At 42.1% G+C, this 16,258-nt stretch overlaps 2 protein-coding genes across 9 annotated transcripts in view; both read left to right on the top strand.

The window, feature by feature from the left end:
* NLRC5 (NLR family CARD domain containing 5) overlaps positions 1–16,258 on the top strand; it is a 213,857-nt gene that overhangs the window by 142,067 nt on the left and 55,532 nt on the right. For 4 of the 8 annotated variants that reach the window (XR_014792920.1, XR_014792922.1, XR_014792923.1 and 1 more), the window contains one exon: positions 11,324–11,558. The exons of 1 other annotated variant lie outside the window; for it this stretch is intronic. The gene's annotated coding sequence lies outside the window, so the exon portion shown is untranslated. Of the gene's footprint in view, positions 1–11,323; positions 11,559–16,258 lie in introns of those variants that run through there. 3 more of the 8 variants (XR_014792916.1, XR_014792917.1, XR_014792918.1) reach the window with 1 other exon arrangement.
* Positions 179–16,258, top strand: part of RSPRY1 (ring finger and SPRY domain containing 1) — a 31,370-nt gene continuing 15,290 nt past the window's right edge. The window contains exons 1-3 of the mRNA XM_084861265.1: positions 179–356; positions 12,100–12,604; positions 15,558–15,610. Coding sequence (XP_084717391.1) covers positions 12,255–12,604; positions 15,558–15,610 — 403 coding nt within the window. The 5' untranslated portion in view covers positions 179–356; positions 12,100–12,254. The remainder of the gene's footprint in view (positions 357–12,099; positions 12,605–15,557; positions 15,611–16,258) is intronic.

The raw sequence follows: 16,258 nt of genomic DNA on the forward strand, positions 1-16,258 counted from the left end.
GCCCGCGGGAGATCCGGTGCCCGGAGAGCGGGCGGGAGACACCGGATTGGCCCATTCACACCTCAGCCAGCGGATTGGCCAGCTCGCGCCCGGGGGGCGGGCCGGGCCGTGAGGTCACGTGACGCCTCCCCGGAAAGATGATTGGTTGCCAAGGGAGAGGGATTGCCACCGAGAAAGGGGCGTTTCCTAGGGGACTCGAAGGAGGGCCTGGGGCGGTGCGAAGCGGGGGTGGGCCCGGCACGTAATGGCAGCGCCGTGGCCTCGCGTCCATCTTTACCGCTCTCCCGGACCTGTCACAAAGGAGCCGCGCCGCCGCCGCCTCCCCCTCTCTCGATCGGACCTGGGAGCTGGAGCAGGTCAGCGCCGCAGCCCAGCCGCTGTGCCCCGGGAAGCCCCTGGGGGCGCGGAGCTGGGGGGGAAGTCCGAGGGCTGGGGACGTCGGGGAGGAAGGGGACCGTCCCCGAGTCTGCGGCGGGGAGACCGGACTGGGTTCCTGGGGGAGGCTCAGGGAAGGGGCCCCGGAAGGGTGGCGTTTGGCAGAGCCCGGAAAACAGCCCGGAGATCCTCCACGGAGGCCCGCGCGGAAGGCGCCTGAAGAGGTTCCTGGAAGAGGGTGTTCCCCCTTCAGGGGGATGTTGGCCGGAGGAGGGGCTCGGGGGTCGCCCTTTTGAGAAGGCCGCGGTGAAAGGGGCCCAGGTGAGAGGCAGGGAGCTCCCGGGAGGCTCCTGATATGTAGGAGTGCTCTCGGGGGGTGTCCAGGGCGGACGGGGGGCAGATGGGAGGACGCTTTGGAGGGGGTTCCTTTTGTGGAGTTTGGGGTTTAGGTGGCACGGGTGGGAAGCAGGCATCCCCCCGGGAGACATCAGAATGCCGCGGGGTGGAGAGATGGATGCCTCAGAGAGAGAGGGGGGCTAGGCGTCTGGAGCCCGAGCTAGCCGATTCCCGGAGGCCCGACGTGGAAAGTGGGTAAGGGCCTCGGGGAGAGGGGATCGCTGGGCGGTTCTGGGCAGAAGAGACCCCGATCCGTCGGAAAGCCTCTGGGAGGAACCGTGAGAAGGTGGCAGGAATGGCCAGACTGTCCCCTCGGAGACTTGACCCTGGGATCTGAAACACAGGATTCAGCTGCTTCTGGGGCTGAGTGCAGGTGAGGCGGGGGAAGTCCATTCCCACCAACGCTCCCTGCGTGGGTCTAGACCAGGCTTTTGCCCCCTCCCGGCTGCCTCAGTTTCCCTATCTTTTGGGGAGAGACCTCAAGGCAAGAGATGGTCCACCGAGCCTGCAGTTCTGTCCTTTCGGAAGGAGGCTGATCTCCTCGGAGGGGTGCACTTTGAACTTTGAAGGGCTGTGAGTGTCTTCTGTTGACCGAGTCCGGTCTGGCAGTTACCCCAGCACCTCACCCACCATCTACCTGTCCTCAGACAGGTGACTCAGCCAGCCTAGGTCTCCCCTGTAAAATCATGCCGTGTGGGAAGTACAGGCCACAGGCAGTGTGGAAGGAAAGTACTGTGATTGTGCCACCCAAGGGCTTGCTGTTGAGGAATGAAAGCGAAGGCACTTGCTAAACCAAAACTGGGAAGATGTCAGGGGTTCGCCTCCGTACAGTAATTGTCGATCACGTTTGGAGCCATCCGAGACCGAAAGCTTCAAGGTTCAAGGCCTTGTAGGTCATACTATACCCTAAACCCAAGGTTTCAACCCCCTGCTGAGATGGAGGTGGAGGGATTCCCAGTCTTTGCTCAGAGTTTTAATTTACTTTGAAATCCTGGCAGGAGGCAGCACTACCACATAATCTTTTCCTTCACGAAGTTTTTTCCCTGACAGCTGACATTTTCTTCCATGTAATTTCATCTCAATGATGTAAACTACCTCCCCTTTTTCATATATATATATATATATATATATATATGTATATATATATGTGTGTGTGTGTGTGTGTGTGTGTATATATATATATATATATCCCTCATGGCCTTTGGATGTCTACAGATAGGAAATCTCTCTGCCTTCCTCAGTTGTGATTTTGTAAGTGTGACTTCCTTTTCCTCCATGGAGATGATGCCTTCCTATAATAGTTTCAAACTAAAGATGAGCAATTGCTTTTAAATTCCTCTTCCTCAGTGGTGTATTTTCCACCATTGTGGAGTTGGCATTTCCTGGGATGACGTCCTGCTGGGTAGCTCCTTTATGAGGTGATAAGATACCGGTGTCCAGGTATGACATTTTCCTGATGTCGAGTGAGTGGTGTTTGTTAGAGCTGGTTTTCCAAATAGTCACTAATTTGTGATTTTTGAAGCTTGTTGTTTTTAAGCAAAAAGCTGACCCGTAGTTCCTGTTTTTCTAGTCTTCTATTTCATGGGTCTTTTAAAAAAAGAGTCCCTGTGGTGATTTTGTGAGGTTTCTCGTTTTCCAGGATACATGCTGCCCTGACCTACTGCCTGATGTCTGTCTGTGACCTGCTTTGGGCCGTTTTCACACACCCTTCGTTATTTCTGGACTCCGTGAATATTTTCTAGTTATTGATTAGAGGAAGTGTCCCAGCACACTCTATGTGAGCTTTTCCTGCTTTGTCAGCAAAATAACTTTTCGCTTACTAACTTGGCTGAGAATCAAGAGGAAATAAAAACTTCACATTTTGTGGAATAGTCTGCTACTCTGTAGTGAGTAGGGAAGAACAGCAACTCTGAGGTATGTTTTGGCGAGAGAACAACAGAAAAATCGTTGTGTGTCTCTGAAGTGCGTTTACAACAATTTATTTCAACTCCTAAGCTTAATTCCGTCTGTCAAGAATTGCCTCTACCTTCCTTAATAATAATTTTATAATGAAATGAGATGTCACTTTGCATCCTTTAAGATACAACTCTCTTGGATGCTCTAATAGCTAGCTGGTTTGAGAAGTTATTAGGAATTCTTGAGGATGGTTATCACTATTACACTGCTTGACACTGGAGATTTTCTGCTTTGTGGTGGGTTCTTTATAAAGTATTGGGTCGGCAGCTAAGTAATTGCGGATTTTTTAAAGAAAATCAAAGACAATTTTTTCATGGAACTAAATAACTTTATTCTGTAATGTATTGCCCATTTTGATCAATGACCTTTTGCCATCTTTCAGGCAGCATCATAATCCCACGTTCAAAAAACTTCTGGTTTTTATTAGCAAAAAACTGAATCAGGTACGATTTGACATCATCATCATTATTGAAATTTTTACCATTCAAGGAGTTTTGTAAAGATCGAAACAAAAAGTAATCAGATGGTGCAAGGTCAGGATTATATGGTGGATGTGGCAAAACATCCCAACCAAGCTCCATTAATTTTTGCCGAGTGACCAAAGATGTGTGTGGCCTTGCATTGTCATGATGGAATACAACACCTTTTCGATTTGTCAATTCGGGCCGCTTTTCTTCAACTGCATTGTTTAATTTCGTTAGTTGTTCAATGTAGACATCAGAATTGATCGTTCGGTTGGGTGGTAAGAGTTCAAAGTAGACAATTCCTTTGTAATCCCACCAAACTGATAACAAAACCTTCTTTTGATGAATATCAGCTTTTGATGTTGTTTGAGTTGGTTCACCTGGCCTGCTCCACGATCTTTTCCGCTTGATATTGTTGTAAACAACCCATTTTTCATCGCCAGTTATCAGTCGTTTTAAAAATGGATCATTTTCATTACGTTTCTTTAGCAAATCGCAGCTGCTAATGCGTTGCGTTAACTGTGATTCTTTCAGTTCGTGAGGAACCCATGTATTGAGTTTTTGAACATAGCCAAGTTGTTTTAAGTGATTTTCAATGCATGTATGTGATACATGAAGCTTCTCTGCAATCTCACGTGTTGTACTGTGACAGTCCGAATTGATTATTGCTTTGATTAGGGCGTCATCAACTTCAACTGGACGACCAGAGCGTTTTTCATCTTTGAGTGAAAAATCACCAGAACGAAATTTGGCAAACCAATTTTGACACTGCTGTTCTTTTAAGGCTTCGTCACCATAAACAGCACATAACTTTTTATGAGCTTGCGATGCGTTTTTCCCTTTGAGGAAATAAAAAAGCAAAATATGACGAAAATGTTCCTTTTGATTTTCCATTTTTTAACGAACGCCAAACGAAAACTACAAAACAGATCAAAAAACTTTTTTTACTGATTAACAGCTGAATAGCCAACTATCAAATAACAAAATGTGTTTTACATTTGTACTACGTCTGCAAACCTAAAAATTCAACTGAAGCCATATATGTGTGAAACCCGCAATTACTTAGTTGCCGACCCAATAGAAGGTAGCCGAAACCGGTTTGGCTCAGTGGTAGAGCATTGGTCTGCGGACTGAAAGGTCCCAGGTTTGATTCCGGTCAAGGGCATGTACATTGGTTGCGGGCACATCCCCAGTAGGGGGTGTGCAGGAGGCAGCTGGTCGATGTTTCTCTCTCATCGATGTTTCTAGCTCTCTATCTCTCTCCCTTCCTCCTCTCTGTAAAATATCAATAAAATATATATATATTTTTAAAAAGGTGATAGCCACAGGGCTGCACCACAGATGGCAACCACAGTGGAACCAGTAATCTATTTCAAAGGAGTTATTTGGGGGAAGTAAACTATCAGTTTAGCTTCTCTCAAATATTTGATATTTTCAAGGCATTTACCATTGAAATTACATAGTCCGCGCCTCAACCCCCCCCCCCCCCCCCGTTCAAATTAGAAAATTGAAAAACAGAATAGTCAGGAAGTAGTGAATGCCAAAACTTGGGCCACAGCTTGTAGATGACTTACAAGTTTTCGGAGTATAAAAGAAAGAGTATTTTCCCTTTGGTTTATCTCTCCAGTAAGTCAGCTTTGGAAATCGTTACCATGCCAATCTTTATGATTAGGAAAAAAGCACTTAATTGTTATACTTTTCGCTCCGTGTCCATTCCAAGAGGAAATGCTCGCTTGCTGGTTACATATGTGAGAGCATATTGAACTGTGATATACACAGGGCTAGATGAGATCCAGTTAATCTTATACACACTTTCTCCCTTTCTGAGCTTCTGAGAACTAAGAATGCATTTAAGATAGCCAAGAACTGATGCACTCCCCAAGTCTGTTAAGGAATGAACCCTGCTCAAAGCCTTCTTATTGCTTGAAATCATGGGTCCTAAGCACATCAAATAGAAGGCTTGAAATGCCTTACATGGCCAGGTTATTATTACCTCATAGTTCAATGTTGCAGAGTTAGCTTATTCCCAGCCCTTCTACCTTCTGGAGAATCACTTTTTCTCTCCGGTGATTCCTTGGTTCCCTGCCCCACCCACCTAGTGGAAAGAGCTGCTCCCTTTTTCCGATTCTTGTTGCTTCATAGTTATTCATACTTACCATGCCTAAGGGCTACTAATTCATAACCTACCCAGTGAATCAGTAAGGGTTGCTAAAACACGCTATTCATAAACCAAAACCAGCACACCGCAGCTTACTGCTGGCTGACACCTTTTTCTCCCAGGAAGCCCGGCCTGGGAACCTTGGCACCAAGGGGAAGCTGCTTGCGTGTCCTGAAGGAGCGGGATTCCTTCAGTCATCGGAATGGTGCTTATCTTCCGTGGCGCTTCCTCTTGTGGTTTTTGTTGGTCTTGTTTTTCATCAGGACTATGAGCTTCGTTATCAATGTAATTTATGGGCATTTTATTTCCCTCTCACTGTGGTCAGGATATTTGTGCCAACCATTTTTGGCTTACCATTCAAGACATGAACGTGTGGCAGTGCCTTCATACCCCTTTTGCTAATGCTGATACGTAGTCACCTAAAAACTTGCTTGGGCAGGAATACTTGATGTTACTAAGTTCCTTTTCCACCGGAAAAAAGGATGAATGAGAGGCCTGCCCCTGCTGAACCCGATGATGCTTACCCGGATGCTTCTTGGGCGTGTATCCGTTATGGGCCGGGCACTCCCGTGTTGTCTATTGCTGTCCGTCTCTTTGCCAAGAGCTTGAGGGACCTTTTTTCCCCATCTCTGCTCAGTGCCTGGCATGTAAGCCTTATAATCATATTGATTGAATGTGTTTTGTTTTTTAAAGTGATAAATATTCTCTATTTTTACAAATTATAGAATAAATTCACTTAATGTTGCTATTGAATACCTTTTAGCTTCTGGGAGTCCAACTGAGTGCTTTCAGACCCCATTTTAAGTAGCTTTCATTAAGGAAAGTGCTGCTACCCATGCTTTTATACACTTCGTTTGCTTCTCTTAATAGTAAAGAGTTTTCTATGCTAGAAAAGCCCTCACCTTCAGCTTGTGAATCCCCTGTTTAAATAACACATCTGTATGATTTCCTATTATTTTGTCTCTTGGGGGAACAGGAGAGTGTTATGTTTTTCTCCCTGGTGCTGCAGCCATCGTTAGCACTCACCTCAGTTCCTCTGTAGTGTTTCCTTTTCGGGTCCAAGGCAAAATTTTCAGTCTTGAGACCTGGCAAGGATTATTTACTTCTTTTTTCTTTCTTTCTTTCTTTCTTTCTTTCTTTCTTTCTTTCTTTCTTTTTTTTTTTTTTTAACTATTATTTGCTTCTGGGAATTTCTTAATCTGTCCCAGCCCTAATTTTTAACTTTTAATACATTTTTTGAATGCTGAAAGGATTTGTCTTTTCTCTATTGTACTGTTTCATATCAGACTATTCTATAATTAATTCTTTTTTTTTTTTTTTATGAGAAAGAATCATTGATCGGCTGCCTCCTACACATCCCCTACTGGGGATCAAGCCCACAACATGTCTGCCTATGAACCAGGAGGTCATGGTTCAATTCCCAGACAGGGCACATGCCCGGGTTGGATAGATATGTGATAAAGCAAGTATAGTAAAATGTCAATGGTAAAATCCAGCAGGTGTTCACTGTAAAATTCAATTTTGCTCTGTGTATAAAACTTTTCATAATAAAAGTAGGGGCTAATAAACATGCATAAAGAACTGTCACTTTTAATACTGTCTTAGGAAAACATCCAAAACATTTTCTTATGAGAGAAAATCATAGACATTTCCAGTGCATTACATATTGTTACTTTTTATGCTCTGTGATTTAGCCTTGACTGGTGAGAAGTGGATTGGGGGGAAAACGCTGCATCCTGCAACACTATTTGGGAATGATGAAGTCATTTCATGCCCACAGTTTGGTTTTTATTCCTATGGTCATTTATTTAACCAGCCTCTCCTTTCTTGGCAACAGAATCCTGAAGTCTTATTTTCAGAGAAAAGAAAGTGTTCTTACTTAATGTCACTGAGCTGTATTCTGATCGAAGGCAAGCAAATATTTGAAGAGCTGAATCATTGATTCCTGGACCATTTGGTAGAGAGGAGTAGGCCAGTTGGCCAGATGTCTCTTGTGGTGAGGTGTTTATGATGGTAGAGATCTGTGTTTTGAGTACCAGACCTCATTGCTTTAACACAAAACTTACTGAGAACCCAAGTTGGATTTTTTCCCCGCTCTCAGAGCAGCTTTATAAAATATAAAAATCTAATAAATCATAAATAACACAGAAGGGGAAGGAATAGTCTTTACTTCTTAAAAAAGAGTCAATCCTGGCCGGTGTGGCTCATTGGTTGGAGCATCATCCCATACACGAAAAGGTAGCAAACTCCATTCCCTGTCAAGATATATACCAGGCTGCACTTAATCCTGGTCAGGACATGTGGGTGGGGGAGGGCAACTGATCAGTTTCATATCAACATTTCTCTCTCTTCCTCTCTCTAAAATCAATTAAAAAATAGAAGAAATCAAAATTAATACGACTCTTCAGAGAAATAGATTCACAAAGGAAATGCTTGATTATAACTATGCTCCTGCAGAAAAATTGCTATGAACAATATAATGATTTAAAAAGCATTGCCATTTAGATGGTGAGAAGTCTTTCTACTAAGCAATGGCATCCAGTGATATCATCATCATTGATATAATCAATAATTGCCATATCAGGTGATGATTGCCATGGCCTCAGATTTGATAGTTGTGTATATTTAAATTTTGTGACCAGCTTGTCTTTGGTCTCAAATGGACTTGACTGCCCATCTAATGCTAAGTAGTCTTCAAAGTTAAGGTGAAGGATCTAGGTATTACAGGTTTACATAATCTCTAGTCTTATTCATTTTCTCTTTCATTCTATCTGTCAACCTCTTATTGCCCAAGAGCAAGGTACCATCTAGGTTCATAATGATGCTCCATAGGGTAGATCTGGGGAGATATACGGGGAGCTGTTTTATTCATTGTGTTGATATGCATTGTACATAATGACTAATGGGTGTAACTGTGGTCTGGTGGGTATTTTGGCTGACCATCCAAAGATAGTCACAGTTCATTTTCCTGGGAAGAAAGCTAACTTTCTTGAACCCAAAGGAGTCACCCATTCGTGTTTCAGTTTGTCCATCCATTCAGTCAATAGTAGGTCCTGCCTGCTGTGTCAGTTCTTTGTTAGATTCTATATGCAGTGATTTCCAGACCTGGTCCCAACAGAATCACGTGGGGAGTTTTTTTGTTTTTGTTTTTTTTGTTGTTTGTTTTTTGTCTTTTATGTGTGTGTGTGTCTGTGTGTGTGTGTGTGTGTGTGTGTTTATTGATTTTTTTAGAGAGAAAGGAAGGGAGAGGGAAAGAGATAGAAACATCATCCATTGGCTGCCTCCTGCACGCCCCCCACAGGGGATCGAGCCCACAACCTGGGCTTGTGCTCTGACCGGGAATGGAACTGGCGGCCTCTTGGTTCCATGTTCCACAGGTGAGCTACACCGGCCGGGCTTCGCCAGGGGAGCTTTTAAGAAAGCACTTGCTTGGGCCACATCCTAGAAATCCTGACTCGAGCTATTTGGAGTGGAACCAGGAATTAGCAAAAGAAGTAGCTAAGGGCTTTGAATGCTCCTCACCTTTGGGATGCTCAAGCTGCAACCCCTTCCCAGGTGCAGTCTGGAAGTAGAGCGAAGTGAAGGCTATTTCAGTACAAGGTAGATGAGTTCTAGAAAGATAAACTGTTTAGTTACCTTCATGTCTTAAGTCTCACTCCAGAGTCCCACCCCCCAGATTACTTTGTCACCTTGGACCAGCTAGGTCTCATTTCCTAAAAGCATCTTGCATTGGGGATCCTTTAAGAACGGGCACTGTGCCATTCGTCCTACAAGCACTGTTTGATTTAAACCTCACAGTGGCACTGTGAGCTGTGAGAACTACTCCTCTCTCCCTGTTTGAAAAGCGTGCCTATAGTCAGGGCAATTAGAATGCTTAGTTGTCAACATTGCAGGCCGGGCCCTGTGCCCAGGCTTTCTGACTGCAGAGCCCCTCCCCTGTGCTGTCCGTGGCCCCTGGCATCCTGTACCAGCTCTGGAGGCCGAGTGTTACTGTCTTAAAACAATGGTCCCCACGATGCTTCTGGAACGAGATAAAGCTCCCTAAAGAGTAATTGTTTAACTTCACGGCCCAGGCTTTGGCCTGAAGTTTTGATTCAGTTTGTTCTCTGAGGAAAGTATCAGGAGTGACAGCCTTTCCAGAGGGAGAGCTATAGGCTTCTCGGCGCTGCATAAATCTGAAAGATCATGCCCTCTACTTATTTATGTGCTCTGCCTTTGGCCGGGACTTCAAAAGCACTCTGTATAAGCTCATTTCGGAACATTTCAAAAGAGAATAGCTCATATTTTTTCCTTGTATGTTTTATAGCCTTGCCTTTGAAATGCCTGCCTCACAGCTTCTCCCACCTATTTCATCTCTTCTCTACACCGCGTCTTTACAGCTAGTTCTTTAAAAAGGAAGCCTTTGGTTTTGAAATATTTGAAAACTTTTTTTTTTTTTACTTATTTTTCTTCTCTGACAAATTTTGTAGTTGACATCATTTTCTGGGTTAAATAAAGAAAGTGACTTAGAAGAAATTGACCCAAGCTACACTTGAGTTCAATTTAGAAATAGACCAAAAAAAAAAAAAACCACCAAAACACAGTTTTTGTCTTCTCACCTCCAAATTTAGTCATATTTTTGAAAAATGCCTGTTTGTATGTATTGGATATCTTCCATCTACTTTGAGACTATTCTAAATGGAGAGCTGCATAGATTAATTATTATGCATTCAGTTTACTAATATATTAGCATTAGCGAAAAAGTTTTGGATAGAATAAAATTTAAAAATTTGTGATCCAACCACTTTTTAACTCACATATGTGTAACTCCATCTATTTGGGGGGGGAGGGGTGGAATCCACATTATTAGCCGGTATACCTAGTACACACAAACTTTCTATCTCCATCTTATCTGTCTCTTCAAGTCCCACCCGCATTTATGAGCGATAATTAAACTGGACATATGTTTAAAATGATTTATTGCCAATCTGTTCAAATAATGGAAGTAATTTTTCTCTTGCTTCTAATCCCACCAAATTATACATTTAATTTATATTTATTCCTGAGCCATTACTCAATATCAGAGGACTTAATAATTGTAAGTAAGTAAATGTTTCGTTCTTTCTGAGTCCATTTGGGTCTTAATGGGTCCTACTTTCCAAGTCTCGGCATGATTTTTTACTTTTTGCTACCTGCCCCATGTCAGTCTCCTGCTTCTAAATCTTTCTTTCTAGACCTGACCAGATTTTCCGTTTAATGAAGAGCTAGTTCTATCATTCGGTTTTCAGTGATGAACATACTGTGTGGGGTGAGAATGGCCACCCATGAATTTTTGGAGGACAGGGACCATGCCTTGTTCTCCCAATGCCAGCATGGTGCCTGACCCAAGGTGCTTGGTCAGTATTCTCAAAAACAATGGTGTGTCCTTATTCTTCACTTTGTAGCAGCTATGTTGTACAACAAACTGGTCATTGTGAAAATGCAACCTTGTTGCATCTGCTTTCCCCAAACTGAATCTGGCTTAGATAACAGAAAAACTTTGTAACTACTTGTATGATTTCTGTAAATTCTCAAGAGAGCTTCTATGGGAAACCATTGTAGTTTGGGTAACTTAAGTGGAACGCTCTATCCTTTTATTCTTCTTGATATCACAATTTTATCACACTTTTTTTTAACAACAAACCTCTGTAATTAGATATTTTATTTGAAACATTAAATTTTGTCATACATATAAAGTAAGAAAGTAGGCAATTCATTTTTATCCAAGAAAGGAACCCTTGACCAACTGTACACATTTTTCTAATGTTCTGTATATAGAACCACACATAATAATAATTTAAAAAATCAATGGTAACTCTGGTGGTTTACAAAGATATGGTTTAGCAATCAATTTTATAATGTAACTAGTGACCCGGTGCTCAAAATCACGCAGCCCTGCCCACCAGCATACACCCTGCCCACCTGCCCTCCGCCCCACCTTGACACCCTAACCCAGTGTTTTTCAACCTTTTTTGGGCAAAGGCATACTTGTTTCATGAAAAAAATCACGAGGCACACCACCATTAGAAAATGTTAAAAAATTTAACTCTGTGCCTATATTGACTATATATAAAGTAATTCTCTTGAATAGGAATCAAATAAACACAAAGAAAGTATTTTATAATTACTTTATTATGAAATATTAAGTAAACAAAATAGTGAAAAATTATAAAATTCTTGTCTTGTCTGCACCTACGGCACACCAGGCAACATCTAGCGTGCCGCGGAACAGCGGTTGAAAAACGCTGCCCTAACCCAGTAGTTCTCAACCTTTCTAATGCCCCGACCCTTTAATACAGTTCCTCATGTTGAGGTGACCCCCCAACCATAAAATTATTTTCGTTGCTACTTCATAACTGTGATTTTGCTACTGTTGTGAATCGTAATGTAAATACCTGTGTTTTCCAGTGGTCTCAGGCTCTACAGCTCGTGACCCACAGGTTGAGAACCGTTAGCGGGTTGCACACGCATGCAGCCTCCCGATGATTGGTTGTTACCACGTGAGGGCATCCCAACCACAGGCTTTTTGTAATATAGGATGATAAAAATTATTGATTGTTAATTCTCTCATGCAGAGATACTTTTTTGAGTCAGAAACGTATAAAAATAACCAAAGACGATTCTTCACTGTAATCCCACTGTCTATGAAATCAAACTAGAAAAGTTTGAGTTATTGAATAGCCACAAACCTTTGGTTCATTTTCCTTTTTTCTTTTTTTTTTTTTCTTTTAGAACTGTTGCTGGATGACCAGGATTCCCTGTAACTGAGAATGTTGGAGATCAACTCTTCCCCTTTCTTCAGCATTCAGTTGTTCAAAACAGATAGGATGCAAGTGTCTCAACCCTGGATTATGAAAACAATACTTGGAAAACTGAAAACTATCTAAATGATTGTCTTTGGTTGGGCCGTGTTCTTAGCAAGCAGAAGCCTCGGCCAGGGTCTGCTGTTGACTCTTGAGGAACACATAGCCCACTTCCTGGGGACTGAGGGCGCCGCTGCTGCCATGGGGAATTCCTGTATCTGCCGCGATGACAGTGGAGCAGAAGACAGCGTTGACACCCAGCAGCAACAGGCCGAGAACAATGCAGTCCCCACTGTGGACATAAGGAACCAACCCCGGGATCCCGTCCGGCCACCGCGGAGGGGCCGAGGACCACACGAACCGCGGAGAAAGAAACAAAATGTAGATGGGTTAGTGCTGGACACACTGGCAGTCATACGGACTCTTGTAGATAAGTAAGTATCGGAGTCACAGTCGCCCTCTGTGGAATGAAAAGTGTTCTGCCAGGAACCGTAACTCTTGGACTCCTGAGTTCACAGGATGTATTCGCCAAGCCTTGAGCTCATAGAGCAAGGGAGAATATTTTATTTCTCCTCTGGTGGCAGAGTATATTTTACAGTTGGGTGTTTTTACTTACTAACATCTACTCCCAATGGAAATGTTTAAATATTTCCTTTTTTTTTTGTCTTTTTTTTTTTTTTGTCAATCCTCACCTAAGGATATTTTTCCACTGATTTTTATAGAGAGTGGAAGGGAGGGGGAGAGAGAGAGGGGGGGGAGAGAGAGAGAGAGAGAGAAACATCGATGTGAGAGAATTGCGTCAATTGGTTGCCTCCTGCATGAGCCTTGCCGGAAGCCTGGGATAGAGCCTGCAACCGACGTATGAGCCTTGACTAGAATCAAACCAGGGACACTTCAGTCCTCAGGCCAACACTCTATCCACTGAGCCCAAGTATTTAGTCTGACTAGGGCTGTCTAAACATTTCTATAGCAGAAAACACTGATTAAATCTATGGTCTTTATAGGGAATACAGTACATATGAAGTGAGTGTGTATTGCAGGCTACCATAGGAAACGGTTTCACGAAGACTCACTTTTATCCTGACTACTCCTCTGACCAGAAATTCAGAGCATGGCTGTGCGCATCTTGTGTTGGCAACATAAGAGCATAGATCAAGGAGTTTTCATCCTGCTCTCTTTTAATCTCCCTGTTTGACCCTCTTAGGTCCATTCGGGAAAATTGTAAGTTGAAACTTCAGGGCACACCTGTATCTATCTTATGTTTCCCTCTGCTTTGTCTAACTTAAATACGACAGCTCAGATTGAACAATGGTGAAATCCAAGTGCATCGTTCAAACTGAAAACATCTTTGAACTGAACCACACAGTTCAGTAGTTAGGAGCAAAAGTTTTCGAACTTTTGATGAACCATGATGGACCAAGATTCAATTCTAGCCCAGCCCCTCACTAGCTACATGACGCTGGTAAGGGACTTCTCTAAGCCTCAGGTTCCTCATCTTGAAAAGGGGGATAATGCCTTTCTTAGAGGGATTGTCATGGGATAATGATAATGCTTTTTGTAAGTTATATCTGAATTGTTTTTCCTGCAAGCTCTGCTAGTAAATTTAGTTGTCTAAATATTTGATAATCACATTTCTAGAATGTGATTTTGTTTAGTCCCTCAAAAATCATAGCATAAAGCAAAGTATACCTGTACATGTTATGTTGAGGTGGGTTTTTTGTTTTCCCTCGTAGAAAGAAATTTGTTCTGCACACCTTTTTAATGGATTTTTATTGATTTCAGAGAGGAAGGGAGAGGGAGAGAGAGATGAAACGTCATTGATGAGAGAGAATCATCTATTGGCTGCCTCCTGCACACCCCACACTATGGATCGAGCTCACGACCTAGGCATATGCCCTGACCAGGAAATGAACTGTGACCTCCTGGTTCACAGGTTGGCACTCAACCACTGAGCCATGCCAGCCAGGCTGTTCTGCACATCTTTTTATGTGCTATAGAACATGCTGGGGAAAAGTGTTTCTTATATATATTCTCCATAGTAGTTCAGAAAGGCCTTCCTAAGTTCTTTAAAACCAGCCTTTGCAGTAGTTCTGAATTAATTTAATGCAATCTTAATATATTTGTAGGAAATACTTTTTGAATAATCTATGCCATTTACATCCTCCAAACTGAAGCAAGGGACTAGAAGCTGTCATATAAAATTTCTCATGGTGAGATTTAAAACATACCATAAAATTGTAGTGAAAAGTTGTCCCTCCCAAATAAGGAAGTAAACCATAAAAGTGCTATTTAAGCCTGTTGGAGAACCAATACAGAATAGACTTTGCCTTATATTTTAAAAAGTGACTGAGAGTCTGGAGGCAAGGTAGGAACTTAACATATTTTTTAAAAATATATCTGTTATTGATTTCAGAGAGGAAGGGAGAGGGAGAGAGAGAGAGAAACATCAAGGATGAAAGAGAATGACTCATCCGCTGCCTCCTGCAGGCCCCCTCACTGGGGATTGAGCCTGCAATCCGGGCTTGTGCCCTGACCCGGAATCGAACCGTCACCTCTTAAGTTCACAGGTTGGAGCCCCACCAGCCAGGTGCAAGGTAGGAGCTTTATTACCAAACATCAGGAAAATGTTACAAATTATAAGAGAACTTGCTGATAAAGCACATAATTCACTCCCATGAGTCAAGTGATGTATATTTACCTTAAACCTGTTGTGCTAAATTATAGTTACAACTCTCCTGAGGATAGAAAACTCAGGCAGGTGTAGAACAAATGTGAAGTGCCACATTGGAGAATATAATGGCAAAGCAGGGCTCAGACAGTCTATAAACAGTGTCACATAGCTTGCTTTGTAGAAACTACTGAAGGAGAAGAATTTTATAACCTATAAAGTTTATAAAGCTTATAAAACTAGACATGAAAGATAGGCGGGCCTAGTAAGAATACACCTAAAAGGGTGTCCGTAGTTATAAAATGGTCTGTGTTTATTGTTCTCCTTGTTGCTTAGGAAAGGGTGACGTTGATCTGATAGAAGAGCCATTTCTCAATATAGTGAGAGAGTTGCTGTAGCAAATACATTTTATTTTTATTTTTTAAAATCATGCTTTTTTTAAAAAAAAAATGTTTTTAATGATTTTAGAAAGGGAGAGAGAGCTGGAGAGAGATAGAAACATCAATGATGAGAGAGAATTATCCATGGACTGCCTCTTACACGCCGATCCAGCCAACAACCCGGGCATGTGCCCTGACCAGGAATGGAATAGTAACCTCCCGGTTGAGAGGTCAGTGATCTACCACTGAGCCACACCAGCCAGGTAGAGGATAAACTTCTATTTGGAATTGTCATTTCTCATTTCCTCAAGTCTGATGCCTTGAATGTTTGTTTTTCAGTGATCAGGAACCTCCCTATTCAATGATTACATTGCACGAAATGGCAGAAACAGGTATTTTTTTACGTTTTTAAAAAAATACTTTCTAATGAATTAATGATTGTGAAATTAACGATTATAAAGAAATGTGACCACTTTTTAAAAAAATAAAAGATCCCAAAAATACTTAACAGGTATGACAAAGAAAAAAAAAAATCCCTTAGTATATGGAAATTTCCTTAGACAAAGGGTAGGAAATGTATATTGCATCCTGAATATGTAGCTGTACCTCTCAGTAATAGTTTTATCTCATGGAAATTATTACCAGAAATTTTTTTGGTATTGCTGGATCTTTGACCATAACTCTTCTAAAATGGGAAGGATAATTTTTGTCCCTCAATTTGCTAAGTATAATTCTGAAAATAGAGCCAACTATATCAGATACTTAATCTTCTCGGTTAACTCCTATGTCGTAAATAAAATGCCAAAAACATTTTAAATCTTATTTTGAGAACCCAGAACCATAGCTTGAATTTCCTCTAAATAAAGTTGCCAAAAAAAATCACCAGACTCCTGTAAATTTGGATTCTTTGACTCTATCATGATTACTAGCAATTGATGACTATGTCCATGCCAATGTTAGCTACTAAAAAGTTCCAGAATGTATGCCAACAGTGTTTCTATTTTAATGTGAAGTCATCTTGGGTCATAGGTTATGTATTT

Source organism: Pipistrellus hanaki, assembly GCF_964339955.1.
Source record: "Pipistrellus hanaki genome assembly, chromosome: 15".
Classification (NCBI taxonomy): domain Eukaryota; kingdom Metazoa; phylum Chordata; class Mammalia; order Chiroptera; family Vespertilionidae; genus Pipistrellus; species Pipistrellus hanaki.